Source organism: Triturus cristatus, chromosome 2_1 (genome assembly GCF_964204655.1).
Source record: "Triturus cristatus chromosome 2_1, aTriCri1.1, whole genome shotgun sequence".
NCBI lineage: Eukaryota > Metazoa > Chordata > Amphibia > Caudata > Salamandridae > Triturus > Triturus cristatus.
Genome location: NC_140581.1, coordinates 35,649,729 through 35,668,065, shown reverse-complemented (window position 1 = coordinate 35,668,065; position 18,337 = coordinate 35,649,729). Strand labels below are relative to the sequence as shown.

At 44.4% G+C, this 18,337-nt stretch overlaps 1 protein-coding gene across 3 annotated transcripts in view; it reads left to right on the top strand.

Annotated features, from left to right (window-relative positions):
- The window catches only part of LOC146863662 (long-chain-fatty-acid--CoA ligase ACSBG2-like), a 524,673-nt gene that overhangs the window by 306,563 nt on the left and 199,773 nt on the right, over window positions 1-18,337 (top strand). For 2 of the 3 annotated variants that reach the window (XM_085627756.1, XM_085627757.1), the window contains exon 7: window positions 4,264-4,428. The exons of the other annotated variant lie outside the window; for it this stretch is intronic. In XM_085627756.1, coding sequence (XP_085483882.1) covers window positions 4,264-4,428 — 165 coding nt within the window. The remainder of the gene's footprint in view (window positions 1-4,263; window positions 4,429-18,337) is intronic. 3 annotated transcript variants of the gene reach the window in all.

Below are 18,337 nucleotides of genomic sequence, written 5' to 3'. Positions count from 1 at the left end.
CAAGAATAAGTAAATCTTGTCAAATAAAAGACGAACTAAATAGCTGATATGCATTACCTCAACGTTTTTAACATTCATTGTTCGTAAATCAATTCATGTTTTATGGCATTAATGTTAAGGACAAAATGCTTGATTCTCAGGAACTTCCAGATCGATTTTCAAATCAGTTTAAGAACCTGGGCCTCAGAACAAATCAATCTCTTCAGTTATCACAGTTAAACTCCAGGCACTATTCCATCTTGTTCCATATGTCAGAATGATAACCTAGGATGTCCAATGTAAACTCCCAAAGCAAGACCTTAAATTGGCTATGCACGCTAGTAATTATACATATAGACTACCATAAAGCTCTAAAGCAGTGTTTTCAAACTAGGGTTCCACGGGTCCCTAGAGTTCCGCCGACCATCAGCCTGCCCAAATCTCACCTGCCTCCCCTCAAGGCCGTCCTTCATTTGTCAGCCTGTCTGGCCCATAATATATAATAGATGTCAGCGTGTTGCATCTCTCCTTCCATCAATCAGCACTTGGTGCAAAGGATTGCATGAATGGCTTACAACCTTATCCTGGCACTGCACCGATAACTTGGAAGGGTCTCTTGGTATGCATCAAACTGACACCCACAATCTCCACCTTTATAAGCGACCCCAAACAGGAGATTCTAAAAGACCTTTCTTACTTTACACACTGCTATCACCTGGTCACCCCGAACCTGTACTACAAAGATATCACTCTCTCTATGACAGCCACACTTCATGTTATATAACCTGTATATGCTTTGTTGTACCATGGCTTCCAGGAAAGCACCTTGAAACCATATGACCAGGATCTTGACAACTACATCAAGAGCCAAAATAAAGAGTTACATCAATTCTTTGGTGAAGAAATTAACAAGACTGTCCATGAAGCACCTTGCTTATACCAAGAAGAGAATAAAGTCTTCATTGCCCCTCATGGACCGTATCAAGTTGGCATTCGAATGAGTCAGACATAGGAGCAGGTAGTGGAGTATGGCTAGGAGCTACAGACACCCAACAGATATCTTTGAAGGCCTTTAATGGGTGTGTCTTTCTCCCACCTGTGGCCAGTGAACTGGCAGTGACATCACTACCAGTAATTTCATTAGAGATCTATTGCTTGTGGTTATGTGTTACTTGTGTTTGTGATGGAAGGAGTCTGTAGGTGACTAAAGCTGTAGGACCTTGTGAAGAATTGCTCTGTGTTATCTAAACCCCTGAGTGTTTTAAGAAAGGGGTAGGAGTGGAGATTCTTAATCAAATAAGGTGATAATGTGTAAAGGGTCAAGGTGGCGATCAGGGTTTGGCATAAGAGTTGAATAGGTGGTACCAACATGAAAAGGGTTTCATTGTCCTCATTTGGGTGACCACAGGGCAGGCAGAGGCTACTGGGCCTAAGCCTTGGGGGTTGAGGTCATGCTCAATGACTCTTCAAACTGGGGCAAGTACAACCCTTTCCATACCTAGCTCTCAGTGGTAGCAATGGTGAGCAGTCAAAGACTTCTTAGGGAGCTAGAGTAGGGGTGCTCATGCTCAAAGCTTAACAATCAATCACCAATGCAAAAAGAGAATTTCCAGACCAGAGCTTATCATTTAAAGAAATAAATATTTAATGAGACACTTGAATGAAACACTACAACTTCATACCACTAAAAACAGGTGCCGCTGAGGTTTGTACTGCGCCTTCTCCTCTACTGCTCCGCCATCCAGGCTGTCTCCCCTGTTCTCTCCTGGGTAGTCTGCTTTCAGTGAGGAAATACAGTAGTAGTATGAATATAGCTCAGGTATATTTGAGTCACCCTCAAACAATATATGGACAAGTTTTACTTTAATCTCTTACCCTTTCTTGATTGTTTGCATTCCCCACAGGTTTTCTATGCTTGCCGGGCTTTGAGCATGGCATCACACTCAAGATGACCGTCATCTCTTCTCCTCTCCTGCCTCATGCTCTTGGGACACACACAGGAGTGTGCTCGCTCCTGTCTCATTGGCAGCAGGAGACAGCAGACCTAGTGAAGCCCAGTCCCAACTGGACCAACAGTTGTTGCCTCTGTATGCAGTTCTTGGCCCATGCCCGGGTCAACACCACCTCAGAGAAGTTTGGCGACACGTTAGTAGATACAGCCCTCCTCTGCCTGGTCATTAGTTTGATTTCTGTAGCCATGCAAGGGCCATGTCCAACTTCATTGGTTGCAGCCCCTACAAATGCCAGTCCACTGTTTAATGTAGCCCTTCATGAGCCGGCAACAATCTTTGGCAATTACAGCCCCACAGGGGCTGATAGCAGCTGGGCATTGTGGCCGCATGCAGGCTGATCCCAACTTGGGCAAATGTGGTCACGCACAGGCCAGTCAAAGCTGGTGTTTGCTGCTATGCACAAGCCAAATCTGACACAGAGTCATGCCCGGACTGACTACACCTCGGCATCTGCATTTATGGAGTTGCGTTTCCTGCCATGAACCGGTGCAGAAAGTCTGCGGGTGCTTGGATGCCTGGGTCCAGCAGATCTCTCTCCAGCAGCCCTTTCTTATGGGAACCCTGCAGACATCTTGGATGCACCCCTTGCAGTCTTTCATACTGCATGGTTGTCCGGCTTCTCTCTTTCTAAGTAGTTTGGCAGGCTACCATGAACTTCAAGAGAATGAGACAGCAAGAGATTCAGACTTCCGGTGATGTTGTCTCGCATAAAGAAGACGGGCTGTTAGGCAGAAATATACGCTAGTGGCACATCAGTCCACAGAGTACTCTGCAAAGTGCACACTTCCTTGACCACAGAGGACTTGGAACAGGAGCAACACGTGGGCTTTGGCGTCCAATTTTTATGGGACCAACTGCTGATGCACTGTTTGAAAATGAAGAACCGATTTAGGGTGAATCTCCTTTCCAGGCTGTCCTCCAGACACAGCCCTTGTGTAGAATGATGCTTCTCACAGCAGGGATAGTCTCCAACCAGGAGCACCCATACTAGAGGTAAAAAGGGGTGTGAGGTCTCTGCACCTGACTGTCTCTGTCCACTGAAGGAGTAATCAGAGATAGACAAACTGGCAGGCCTCCTAAGGGGCTCCTCGCTTTGCACAGATGACCCTGCCCACACCCATCCCATCAAACAAATGGCAGTGTTCTGGAAATAATCTACAGCTCCTTGCAAAGTAAAATGTCCTACTGAATATCTAGAGTAGGCCTGCCTCTACTCCTCATGATTCAATGTCTAGTTCTACTTCTTCCAGAGTCAGGAATGTGTGCAGTAAACTTGCAATGTCACAAAACTATCACCTCCATCTTGTGAGAAGCCACGTCAGAGGTGTTTAAAGTGCATTCCACTGGGCCCCATTACTCTGGCTTATTTACATTACATGCATGTACCATGCAGGCCACATACATTAACATACATAATATACACTCAAGATGTTAGTGTGAGGGACTAGGTAAGTGCCAGTAGGCCTCCACTCCGGAGAAACAGATAAAAGGTCCAGCCACGTTGTGAATCTTCAAAGCGCGGTACGCTGTCACCAATGCTATAGATGCCAAACCTGTGACAGGGTACGCAGCCGCTGTCAGTCAATGAGGACATGCTTGGTGCTCCCCTCCAGGTCACATGATACATCCAGGACCCACTGCAGTCAGGGACATTCCTAGGTATCAGTGCACATGCTACATTAGAACGACACCAGGGCCAAAAACCAAGGTAGAATACCAGACACAAGCAGTCAAGCACTCAGGGCAGGGGGACACGTGTGTACACCATACGGGGGACATTTCAGTCCCATAATGATCATGTGAAGCCTCCTATTTGTACCATTCCTTTGTTTTCACACAATGGTTTTTTCTGTTTCTTTTTCTTCTCTCTTGGTTTTCTATGTTTGGGATGCCATGATAGCAAAGGAGAGAGGAAGACATAGAGAGAGAGGGAGAGAGAGGAGGGGGGGATAAAGAGATAGGGGGAGAGAGCGAGAGAGATAGAGGGAGAGAGGAAGAGAGAGAGAAACAGAGAGAGAGAAAGAAAGAGAGAGAGACAGGGAGAGGAGGAGGGATGGAGAGATAGGAAGAGAGAAAGAGTCAGAGAGAGAGAGAGAGAAATTGATTTGTGGAAGTGAAGTTTTCTCCCCATTCCAAGCAGCTGCTTGCTGATTGTATGCCTAGTTGTTTCTTATCACCCCAGCTGAACGATATTTTTGTCAGTCTTCAAGTTTTGTTCCTGTGAAATCTTAATCTGTTCAATGTGTCTTTCTCCTTTGCCTTGTGCTTCTAGGTCACATGGGGGCCGAAAATGTTTAGCAAATATTCTGGCCTGCAAGAAAGTGAGATTTTCCTCAGTTACCTGTCACTGAGCCATGCAGCTGCACAATATTTTGACATCTGGCTACCGATGTGCATCGGAGGGACCATCTACTTTGCAGAGAAGGATGCCCTAAAGGTACCTGAAGGATAAGTATTTTCTTTGTGTGTGTAGTAAATAGAAATATATTGTGAAATGTATGTGTCTATTCACCTGCCTTTGCTCATTAGCTCGTCCCTTTAACTATCCTTCAAGGCTCGAACCCTGAATGTTGGAATCTTCCCCAGTTACAGTCTCCACCCCTACAAACCACTCCAGTCAAACCAAGTGTGTACATAATGATAAACACACTGGAGCTGGCACTGAATGTCCTAACTTTAAGAAGTGCATGGTGTCCAGGGGTACGGGTTGTACGGTCCCCACGAGGGCTGTGGGTCTCAGGTTTGCTGAGAGCACTAGTCGACCTAGGGAAGGCTTGGAAACCCACTTCCGGTGTTGCAAAATCGTCAGAGTCCTTCATAGATGCAAACCGGTCAGATGCGTTTCAGGTGCCTGCCTTGCAAGGGAATAACTTCTTTACTCCAAGGGAGATTCTTCAGTCATCCAACGTAGTGTAGATAGTTGAAGTACTTGGTTTCGTCCAGGTAAATATCAAGTCCTGTAGCCAGGGGTTCCTACTTTATACCCAAGGAAGGGGTGGGACAAACTCCGGGGACCCACCTATGGGAGGGTCAGAACAGAGGGGTGGCTACACCCATGTCCTTTGTCCAGTTTCGCACCAGAGCAGGGGCTGATAGCCCCTGCAACCGGTTTGAGCAGGACTATGCACAGTGTCACCAAATGTGCCCCCAGTGTATACATCAAAGCACTCTTGGAGTGTACCCACCCAGCCCCAATACACTAAAGCCTGTCTGGGAGGTGGTCACACCTCCCTGTGACAGGAAACCTATTGTCCAGCCGTCCCCTGCCGGAGTTTCGTCCAGCAGTAGGAGGGCAGACTCGTGTCTGTGGCTGGCAGCATCCATTGTGTGATGCCTGGGTCAGGAAAGCTGGTATCGGCTGTTCCGGTACTGTCATATTTCTCCCTCTAGTAGGGTGGAATCACACCTCCCACACCAGTTACTGGTGTGGAGGTATGATTCCAATGTGTTTGACATCAACACAACATGTTTCTATGCAGCCGTTTTAAAATTAGCATTTACTGCGAGGTTATAATGCACTTAGGAGTTTATGGTTGGCTGCATCACAAACAACCCAGGAATAAAGGTTCCGAAAGCTGCAGAGGGGCTCTGCTCATGCATGGGCACCCTCTCACATAAAACTCAGCACCCTGTCTTCAGGATTGATAAGGCCCGCCAAAGGGGTGACTGATAGGTTTATATGTGAAGTGATATGGATAGATATAGTGAACCAATATCTAAGTAAGGGGTGGATGCACCACCTTACACAGGCTGCTGTAGCAGACCTGTTGTGTCATTTTGAATGGTCTCCCAGGGGTGGCATAATACATGCTGCAGCCCCTGAGAGGCCTCTGGGGTAACTATGCCCTGGGTATATAGTATACCATATACTGGGGTCTTATAAGGGTACCCCAGAATCCAATCTGGGGTGTACCTAAAGTACATGAACAAGCAATTGAGGGAGAAAGCAGATATGCACACAATAAGGAGCTATAGAGGGAAATAGACCCAGGTCGCCCTCCTCTCAATCGATAATCATCTACACAGGCCTAGGTCTCTGAAGGTGTAATCACCATAGACTGTGGTTCAAATCCTATAACTTTAGGTATTTTATACTCCCCGTTTTTCTAAATTTGAGGTAGTCACCAACAGCTATCCACCTTTAATTTCTAATTTATAAAAAAATAGGGCAAGAGTTTTACTTCCGGCAATCCCCCTAATGGACCTCACAGTGTAAACACTCACATGTAGAATACACCAAGTGTTTTTATCAATCCTATGAAAAACTCCTATGAAAAAAATGTGAAAGAAGCAGGATGACACCTCACGTGCGCAACACCAATTGAGCTCGCTGATTGGTACTCATCAGCTCTGCCCACTTTTATCATCATCGGTTGTCATCATGCTCCAAAAATGAAACAAAAGTGTCCAAAAAGATAAACCCAAAATGTGAAGGTAAGTGGTGAGAAAATCACATACCAAGATGCGACTGAATTGTGAAGATAAAAAATGAAGAAGATGCACCCTCTATAGGTCAAACTTTATTCCTCCTTAGATGTGCACCCAATTCAAAGCTTAAAAAGGTTGCTTAATATGCATACCAATGTGTTGTGCCAACATGTTTCATAGCCAAAGATATTTGTAGCGATTTCGTCAGGGCAACTATAGTCGCTTGGCACAAGTCGGGGACACTTCTTAAAATTTCATTCGGGGACTGCCAAAAGTAAAAAACACACACAACACACAACTCTTACTTCATCCCATTTTTCATTGATGGAAATATATCTCTCATTTAAATCCACTCATTACCCTTCTTGAGCTCTGGCCTCGCGTACCAGCTTGTTTTTACAGGTCACACACGGGCTCCATATGTGAGTCCTCGTAGTGGTTCCGCATTCAGCTGTGATGCGAATCTAGAAGTAGTGCAATATTGAGATGATAAAATTTTGAGATGATAAAATTTCTTATTGGTCCCTATTATCCATATTATCTTGTAAGTGACCTAAGGTCTCGCTGGGCTACAGCGAGACCCTTTACTTCCATATATCCCTCTTCTTTTATGGGGGTTTATATATATACTCATCATCACTGGTGTTTAGGGACCCGGTATGTATTCATACATATCTCTGTGTCATCACTCGTAACTCACAACACCCGCAAATGAAAAACTGGAACACCCTTCTTTTTCTCATTCCTTGGCCAGTTTGTCAATATCTCAACTCTCCAATGCACAGACGGAACATCAATGACTGGGGAGTCTTCCCTTTTACTCGTATTCCTAACTGTATAAATTCGGTGTTAATTCTACCAGAGTTGAAACGGGGTGATAAAGGTATTCACACGGGGGATACTATGCACACACGGGATGGTAAGCGTTAACACACGGGATAGTAAGCATCACGCACAGACCCCTCCTTCTCAATCAGACCTCCTTACCACCCAAAGCCTCACGGAGCTCCTTGTCTCCACCGGTCAGGTGTGTTCTGCTCCCATTTCCGTTTATATTCTTACGCGGGAGAACGCCCACGTCCCCGCGTCAAACTTATGCGCGCCATATTGGATTGGGGAGATTAGACATGAGGAATCTTAGTTTTCCTACTCCTCATGGCAATAACTGTCAAGATTTTCTTATGCGCAATTATGTCCAGAGCAACAGACTAAGAAATAATTCACCCCCTGGTATTCCTCCAAAGCGAAATAATTAGTAATCCTCAGTAGGCTGCTAAATGCCCGCCTCCCTTCAGGTCTCCATAACAGTCTCTAACAACTATAGGCGCCATCTTTGACTGGGAAAATTAAACATGAGGAATCTTAGTTTTCCTACTTCTCGTGACAATATATGTCAAGATTTTCTTATGCGCAATTCTGTCCAGAGCAGCAGAGTAAGAAATAATTCACGCCCCAATATTCCTCAACAGCGAAATCACCACTAGATAGGGTCCCCTTGAGAAAGGTAAAGGCGATGTAACAGGGTACTCTAAACTGGTAACTCTATTTGTTTGCAGAAAGTCATGTTGCTCATTTTCCCAGTCAAAGATGGCGCCCATAGCTGTTAAAGACTGTTATGGAGACCTGCAGGGAGGCGGGCATGTAGCAGCCTATTGAGAATCATTAATGATTTCCCTGTTGAGGAATATTGGGGGGTGAATTATTTCTTACTCTGCTGCTCTGGACAGAATTGCGCATAAGAAAATCTTGACATATATTGTCACGAGAAGTAGGAAAACTAAGATTCCTCATGTTTAATTTTCCCAGTCAAAGATGGCGCCTATAGTTGTAAGAGACTGTTATGGAGACCTGAAGGGAGGCGGGCATTTAGCAGCCTACTGAGGATTACTAATTATTTCGCTTTGGAGGAATACCAGGGGGTGAATTATTTCTTAGTCTGTTGCTCTGGACATAATTGCGCATAAGAAAATCTTGACAGTCATTGCCATGAGAGTAGGAAAACTAAGATTCCTCATGTCTAATCTCCCCAATCCAATATGGCGCGCATAAGTTTGACGCGGGGACGTGGGCGTTCTCCCGCGTAAGAATATAAACGGAAATGGGAGCAGAACACACCTGACCGGTGAAGACAAGGAGCTCTGTGAGGCTTTGGGTGGTAAGGAGGTCTGATTGAGAAGGAGGGGTCTATGCGTGTGTTAATGCTTACCATCCCGTGTGTGAATAGTATCCCCCGTGTGAATACCTTTATCACCCCGTTTCAACTAATGTGGAAATGTGGATTTCTCTGGTCAGTTATGTCCCCTATCTTGGACCCCAACGGTTCTATGTGCATGTCACAAGTACATGTATGTTCCCTCCAGTTCCAGTTATGAAGACGCAAATACATGTATGCCCACCGTCAACATGTCCTCTGCCAGATCCGCCATGAATAGGCCGGATATTCCATTCTTAAATATGAAAGGCCACCGGCTTTATATGGTTCACTTATGCCACTTTTTCAGTCCAGGCAAGTAGGCCCTGATTCTGTCATCAAAACTCCTCTTGCCTTCTGCCTCTGAAAGCTCCAGCCCGAGCCTGCATCTGTGACCATGAACTTTGTCTCATTCTCTGCGCGGCTCACGAAGCCTGACATCAGCCTATTCTCTGCCAAGAACTGTATTTCACCTTCGAATTATCTGCTTCCCCCTCAGCCGATGCATTCCTGCCTAGTAGTTCAAGTAAACATTCCTCCAGTTACCAAGCAAAAAGGCCCATCTTCTCTGTCCTCATGCAAGTAATTCATAGCCCTGTTACCATGGAATATTCCTACCCCCTCGCATTCAGTGTAGACACTTAGACGCTTGTACACGCACGCACAGTCAGTATAGAATAGATTCTGTCCGAGAGTCCTTCTTTTTATGGATAACATAGTTCTTTAAACATAGGATGTTAGATATGATTTGGGATTAGGTTGACTTGACCCCCCAGACTTCTCGTCTCCACATATAGAGCTAAATGTCAAATCCCCGTCACCCCCTAGTTACACGTCAATTACACGTCATGCTGCTGCGCGCGCATCCATGCCAAGTATTATCTTATAGATCCACCTATACATGACATCACAACCAATCATGTTCCTTTTTACTCATTATTACACCCATTTTCGGTTACGCAGTCCAAACGTCAATTTTCTTATCAATTGTTACGCCTACTGTATTCACTTCATTATAATGTATGGACTATAAAAGTTACTTCTTGTCAATAAAGTATGTACTTCACTTCCTGAACCCCCGTGGTGATGGAACTTGAAGCATCCGATTATAATCGATTACTGGAATAAAGCCCATTCCGAACCTCTAATACCACGGATTCTGCCTCTCATTTTACTGAGCTATTTTACTATGTTCCTGTATCAAATTCAGTCCCGGTAAAGGAATTTTTATTTACCACATGATGGCGCCCGAATAGGGACACTTTCTCATCTCACGCGCCGGCGGTGCGTTGCAGGCCCGGTCTCCTGCCACAGCTGGACGGACAATAACGCGTACCAGCAGGATTTCCTGTATCTCCCTCCGGTCAAGCGGGGGCGACTGAGACTGCGATCAACACCCAGACGAGGCGGTGAGAAGTGCGAAGTATCCCGACCAGAGCCTAGCTGAGAGAGCAAGATCCGAGGTATACAGAGACCCACCAGTCCGAAGTCAAGCCCAGTGTCCGACGAGTCGAGTCGAGTCGAGTCCGGTCCGGTTCAAGTTCAAGTTACTGAGGCCTTCCGTTTCCGAAGCTACCCGGTGAGTACCATTGCTGGGGAGGCATTTCTGACGTGCACATAGGTTGTGCCGGTCAAGACGGGTTTGGGTACACAAATCCGGTCTGCACTGTTTTAGCAGTGTATCTGTACTGTTTAGCAGTATATCAAGTATTCCGAAGTATTCCGAAGTGTCTAGTTATTGTCTAGTTATTGTCGAGAATTAAGCATGGTGATTTAGTTATGCAGACGATCATCATTGTTGTTTCAGTTAAAGGTTTAATGTTAAATGTTTAAAGTGTTTAAGTATGTTCTGTATATCGTGGTATGAATGACTGTTCATTATCGTGTTTATTGTATTAAGTCTGTTCAAATTCAAGTATCAGGTCAAAATCAAGTATAAGGTCAGTTCTCAATATGCCGCTCTTTTCGAAATTAAGACAGATCACTACCAGAAAAGGGGTTCTCGAAGAAGCCGTCCCTATTCCTCCTAGGGACACTCCAGGGCACTTTATGTATCACAAACATGGCTTAGACGCTATATTATTTCTTGATTTATGGGTAGACTATACCAAGGGATTACCAGAAAGTCAGAGGTGGCCCACAGCGGGAACCTGGGATGCAGAGTGCATCATGAAAGTCGAGGAAGAGTTATGGAAAAGAAAAGTCAGACAGTCACAGAAAGACGCCGTTGAATTATGGCGTAAAGAATCACATAGACGAACAGAAAAAGCACGTAGACAGGAAGAGAAGAGTAAAGAGAATTCCAATAAAGTTCGAGAGAATCTATTAATTGAGGAAGGTATCCGAGTAAAATCAGAACAAGTAGACAGACAAAGAAATGCCCTTATGAATGGTATGTATCCCCTTCTGGCCGAAGGATTACCTAAGGCTACTCCAGAAATACTAAAAGACTTGCCAACCCCATTATTCCCAATCAAGGTACATCCTAAGGGGCATCCTAGAACCGCAGAAGATGTTTTTCTTTCCTCATATTTAGATGACGCAGCTCCCGAGTATGCTAATTCCGCCCCACGTAGACCGCATACCAGGGAGGTCCAACGCCAAGATCCAGCACCCGTATCCCTGCAGCAACAAATCGAGTCACAAGTTCCGGCAAGCACATCTGTTTCTGTATCCGCTCCTACAGCTACTTCTATGGCTGTGTCCACACCTGTAGTTGCTGTGTCACGTTCGACGAATCCTTTTACACCCGACGCCCCAGATGGGGCCGCGGGAGGAGCTACCAATATCTTTTCTACGCCACCCAGAATAAATAAACTTACTTTTCAAGAGTCAGCGCATTCACGTACACCCAAACTCCTTAGTGCCCGTGCGCTTAAGGAACTTCTTATAGATTGTAGATATGACCCGGTGCCTGGAAAAGAGGACGAAATGACCCTAGCATCATTGCGTATCAGACGAGCCGCAGTGTATTTAGCGAAGTTACCAGGAATGACTGCGCATCTAGATAATATATATCATTTTGTCCAAACGGGGCGAGATCCAGAATGTATTTACAGAGCTATGGAATACCAGAAAGTAGAGATACAGGGGGAACTGTTACGTTTCCTCATAAACTGTGTGATCAGAAATCAAGACCGACCGGGGGTAGACCCGGAAGCAATGAAAATTCTTACAAAATGGGGCCAGAATATATCAGAAGGGAGACACGATAAGCAAAATTGTATAATAGCCATGTGCCGAAAGATCCGTAAAGAAATAGAACGCCTACACGAGGAGAGATTAGAGATAGACGAGTTCGAACAAAACGAGGAAGAAGGGTCAGGACTGCCCACAGGACAGTCGGACACCATAGCCTATGTAGGTAGAGGAAGATCTTGTAATAGGAATCAGACTAGATATCATACTGACTCAATACATCCGATATGTCCAGATAATAACAGGAATTTTCAAATACCTATAATTAATATAAGGTCTAACGAGCATTCGTTCCAAACCGCCGACAAACTACTCCGAGAACGAAGGGGTTATCCTTTTCTCGATTCTATGGATGAACAAGATTTAGCCAGGGCAGCTGTCCATTGGGTGGACAGTCCCGGAAAATATAGTGATGATACAGTAGTACGCACATTTTTGAATCTTACCCCAGATGAACAAAGGTTAGCTGGGAATTATATGATTCAACAACTCATTATACTATATCGGAGTCAGCATTCGGACCCTGGTCCCTTGCCTGACATACTGACTGAATTACTTATGAATAAATGGAGAGGTCCAGGTACTGAATTAATTAAAGAAATTCTAGAATCAAGAAAGCAGTATATTCTTTTTGTATGTTCAGATCATGTTCCATTGTCCGTCAAGGAAAGAACTACGTATCACATAGATAGACAGAATCCCTTACGAGAAGTGCACCCAATAAAGGGTGAGGACAATGAGTTTAAACGCGTATTTGTATATACGCCCATATCGAAAATAGAATTGTTAGAAATGAAGAAAGTGGTACCCAGTCATGACAAAGACCCAGCGGGTTTTCACCGAGAAATCAAAGACATGTTACTCATGGGAGAGTATACCTACCCCGACGTTATGACAATATTAAAGGTGTTGATGCCTGCTGGCATTTATGAGAAACTCAAGGAAAAAGAGTGGGAGGTAGGTGATCAAAAGATAGAATGGTCAGCATTAGAAGCAGAAGAAAGGGCCCGAGGTCCAGGTTCGGGGCTTGGGGACAAAACTAAAGCACTACCAGGTCTACTAGTACAGGTACTGCCACGTTTATTAACTACGAAAAAGGAAGATTGGGGTACAATTTCAGCCTGTAAACAGAAGCAAGATGAAGACACTAGCGATTACTATGCCCGATTCGAGAAATGTTTTGGTATAAATAGTGGCATAAAAGCAAGTAGCGAATCATACCCGCATCTGTTTGTAACAAAATTAGTGGAAAATGCCCTGCCCCCAGTAAAGAATAGAGTATTAAAATTCGAGAGTACCTGGCAAGGTAACACTCCAACACAAATGTTACAAATGTTACAGTACCACCACAATAGAATTAAAGAGGAACAAGAACATGAACACAGACGCATGAAAGACACGAAAATGAAAATGCTAGTTTCCCAGACAGTTCCAGCTGAAGGACATAAAAAGGGTATGACACATTCCGATTCAGCAGGACCTGTAAAAGGGACATGCAATTATTGTAAAAAGCCAGGCCATTACGTACACGATTGTCCAGTTTTAAAACATAATATCGCCATAGGTAAAACACAAGAAAGATCACGGCCACTTAGACAAGATCAGAATGAACAAGGAGCTACGCAGCATGCCCAGGCCATGCCAGCCGCACAACAGCCAATACAGTTTGTGCCAGCTGCACCACCGTTGCCTGCTGCTGCCACACAGACAACAACACGACAAATGTATCAGACCGCACAGTATGAATATCCCGAGTATCAGCGTTACGCATGAACAAGCCTAGAGAGGGAAGTTGACTTACCCCTTATTGAAATCCCAGTAGACCAAGAAGGACCTTATGTACATAGTGAATTATTAGGCCAAGATAGAAAATTTCTACTCGATACAGGGGCAAGTCGAACGACCATAAAACGTAGTGAAGTTCCAGGGGCACCCCTCTCAGGCTCACAGAATATTTCCCTTTGGTTTTTCAGGAAAACCTATTGTTAATGAAGTGTCACAGCCTCTTCCACTTACGATAGGACCTCTGACCCGAACTACAGATTTATTGCTTACTAAATCATGCCCAGAAAATCTGTTAGGAATAAAAACGTTGAAAGCTCTAGGAGCCATAATATGTTGTTCTCCGGAAGGAGTAAGGTTGTTTTTACGTGATTTTAAAGGTCACTATGTATCTAGAGACATGGATCCCCGACTGCAGACTTTACCTACACATCTATGGGCACAAGGCCCTACTGATGTTGGTTGCATGAGTATTACACCATATCGAGTCACACTAAAGGCAGGAGTGGTGCTACCACGAATGCGACAATACAAGTTACCACCAGATGCTGTAGTGGCTTTACTACAAATCATTGAAGAGCTTATTGCCCAAGGAGTAGTCGTAGAAACAGACTCCAATGTATGTAATTCACCAATAATTCCGATTCTTAAACGAACAGATCCTACAGCTCCGCCAGTATACCGATTGGTTATTGATCTGCGCGAGTTAAACAAATGCATTGTGCCACAATTTCCTGTGGTTCCAGATATCTCGTCATTATTGACAGCTATTGATTCCGAAGCAACATTCTTTACTGTAATTGATCTCAAGAATGCCTTTTTCAGTGTCCCAATAGATCCGGAAAGCCAATATTTGTTCGGATTTAGTTTAAATGGGCGTAGCTTTAAATTCTCCCGCGCACCTCAAGGATTTACAGAAAGCCCCAGCATCTATAGCCAAGCACTGAAACGAGAACTTGACAGTATCCACATGCCAGTTAACACCGCCTTGCTTCAATATGTCGATGATCTGCTGATCACCGCTAGAAGCGAACCCGAATGTGAGAAAGCATCACTGACAGTTTTACAATTTCTAGCCGAAAAAGGGCACAAGGTGTCCCCTTCTAAGCTGCAATTCTGTGTCCAGCGAGTTATTTATCTTGGACACTCGCTGTCCAAGGAGGGAAGGCAGCTTACACCAGACCGCATTCAGTTAATAGCTAACATGCCAATACCCAAGACACAAAAGGAAGTACGGGCTTTCATAGGCCTCACTTCATATTGTAGGCAGTGGATCCCTCAGTATGCATTTCTAGCAAAACCACTCATTCAGTTAACCACACAGGAGGCAGCCACATCGACTGTTCACCCTTGGACTCAGGAACACACACAAGCTTTTGAAAGCCTAAAGAAAGCTTTATGTCAAGCACCCGTTTTAGCAACGCCATGTTACAGAAAACAGTTTACACTCTTTGTTACAGAACGCGAAGGTACTGCTTTGTCAGTACTCACACAGGATCAAGCAGGAGCACACAAACCATGTGCCTATTTCTCTAGTACATTAGATCCCGTAGCTCAGGCTTTGCCTGCGTGCCTGAAATCAGTAGCAGCGACAGCTTTAGCAATCAGACAAAGCGATGCCATAGTGTTAGGACATCCATTGACAGTTCAAGTACCACACGCAGTAGAGGTTCTTGTAAATAGAACGCAAACACAACACTTGACTATAGCGCGACTTACAGGATATGAACTTACATTGTTTCAGCCACATATAGAAATCAGACGCTGTAACACATTGAATCCTGCCACACTTCTACCTGTAATCGGAACAGACCCACTAGCCCATGACTGTATTGAAGTTATTACAATAACAACAAAACCCAGACAAGACTTAACCAATGTCCCATTGCCAGATCCAGACCTGACCTTGTATGTAGATGGTTCATGCATGAGAACAAGTACAGGAGAGTTAGTAGCCGCTTACGCAGTCACAACAGATACTGAAGTCATTGAAACTAATCGCATAAACACTTTGTCAGCTCAAGCCGCAGAACTTATCGCTCTGACACAAGCCTGTATTCAAGCCATGAATAAAAAAGTCAACATATACACTGACTCACGTTATGCATTCGGAGTTGTACACGACTTCGGCGTGCTGTGGCGAGAGAGAGGTTATTTAACTTCCCACGGTGCCCACATTCAGCACGGACCCCTCATTCATGCATTATTAGATGCAATACATCTACCCACTGAAATATCAATTATGAAATGTAAGGCTCATACGAAGGTTACTGATATCATTTCCCAAGGCAATGATCTAGCCGACAGAACAGCTAAACTGACTGCTCAAACTCAAACCCCCGACATGACAAAGACAATAGTCCCGACACCGACACGTTGTATGACAGTTAAAGATCCTACTCTTGACGTAATTGACATACAGACACATGCTACACCAGACGAAATAAAGAAATGGACTGAATTAGGAGGGATCCAAACGGACCAAGGATGGATGATGAAGGAAAAGTCTGTATGGTTCCTTCCTGATTCAATGGTCCAAGTTATAATTAACACTATACATAGTCCAGCACATCTAGGAGAAAAAGCTATGCTAGACAGCATTCAACACATTTGGTTCAATAAACATTTACGAGCAGCAGCAAAACAAAAGGTTCGTACCTGTATGATCTGTTGTCAGTTCAACCCAGGAAAAAGCGTTCCCGTAGAACAGGGTGGATTTCATACCCCTAATCATCCTTTTGAAGTACTCCAGATGGATTATATCCAGATGGAACGATGCAGAGGATTCAAATATGTTCTCGTAGTTGTTTGCGCTCTGTCCCGTTGGACGGAGGCATACCCGGTTTCAGATTACACTGCCCCGACTACTGCCAAACAGTTGGTTCGAGAATTCTTCCCACGATACGGTTTACCACGTGCTGTTTACTCAGATAACGGCCAGCCGTTCTCATCCGAATTAATGAAACACGTTTCACTTCTGTTAGGATATCAGTGGAAATTCCACTGTGTCCGACACCCCGAGGCAGCAGGTCTCGTAGAAAGACATAACCAGATACTGAAAATTAGAATGTCCAAAATATGCAGAGAGAAAGGTGTCGACTGGGTAGTAGCGTTACCAGTTGCACTCTTTTACATGAGAATGGTAGCACATTCACGAACAGGGCTATCCCCGTATGAGGTGATCTTCGGTAGACCACCAAATATGTGGGGGACGCCCGTACCACGCAAAATAACTGATATTGACTGTAATATGCTGACAGATTACTTGGCTTCCTTGATGTCTGCACTACAATCTTCTCGTTCACAGGTAGCTGCAGCTTTTCCCGACAACACTGAGGTGAAACCCCATGACGTTGTTCCGGGTAATCTTGTCTTTGTGAGGAATTTCGACCGAAAGACTCAGCTGGAGCCCAGGTGGAAAGCACCCAAGTTGGTCCTGTTGACCACAAGAACAGCCGTGAAGATCGAGGGCCGCAAGGGCTGGATTCATTCAAGCCACATCAAGAAATTTCGTGGACCATCCTCGGATATAGACACTGTGCCCTGCACTCCCTCACAGACTGATTCAAAACTTCCTTTGGTGGAAAAAACTGAAAGCGAACTTTACAAAGTTAAGTTAAGGCCTAGGACGTCAGACGGTTTGATTGTTTAAGTCCTCCCCTAGGTGAAGCGGTTGAATCTGTCTCTGACATGTATCCTCTAGACCTGAATCATGAACAATCGCGAAAAATGATGAAACGACAGGCGTATTGTAAATCACTGCGTAGCCATTGTATAGTGACATTATTAATTTTGTTTTTATTGAGTCTTTTAATAATTATTACAAGTATGTTGTTGCACATATATTACCCTATTTCTAGACATGTTTATAATGTTGCTGCTGAACATTCTTTTAGTGACTTACCTCCGCATGAATTGTCTTATAGACTTGCGCTGCGCAATAACACTTTCATTAGTATGTTACATCATTCCCATCAGACTAGTAATGCCACCAATTGTTGGGTGTGTGGCCGACTCCCTCCCTATCAGAATTATGAAGGAGTCCTGCCTTTCTTTCCACATCCATTTACACATAATGGCTCCTGTGGAGCATGGTTCAGTTTAATCAATTCCATAGACTCAGACACAGCAGTTTACCAAGATCATTGGATATGGGGAAACCTGAACCTAGTTTTACTCAAAGTCTGCTACCCTGACAAGGAGGGTCGCCCCAAAAGAACAGGAACTGATCTAGAAAATGAAGTGTATGGATTAGGTAATTTTACACCTAATCTCATGATTCTAAATGTCGTATCCGAAGTTGAGCTAGTCTTACCCACCATGTCAGTATTCCCAGCAAAAGGTGAATTGTGTGTAAGAAAGGTTGGTTCCATACATATGGGCCATAGTAAATGCTCTACTATAGTAGAATTCAGTGATCAAGGAAAATCTTCATTTAGAGCTTCTCGCCACTCCTACTTTATATGTGGTCAGACTGCATATATGCGTCTACCTCTAGATTGGGATGGTACCTGCTACATAGCATTCCTTTTGCCACCTGTTTTCCTAGCTCCTCCTGATTATTACAGAAATATTCATTTAGTACACAACAGAGAACGGAGAGATCTCCCCATTGTCGATTACACTGAGACGGCATGGGACAAGTATGTAGATTTTAATAAAGGCATCTTTCCCTATATAGGTACTGTTACTAATAGTAAGCTGATACGTAGATTAACTAGAACCCTTGAAGCAGTAGTGAATGAGA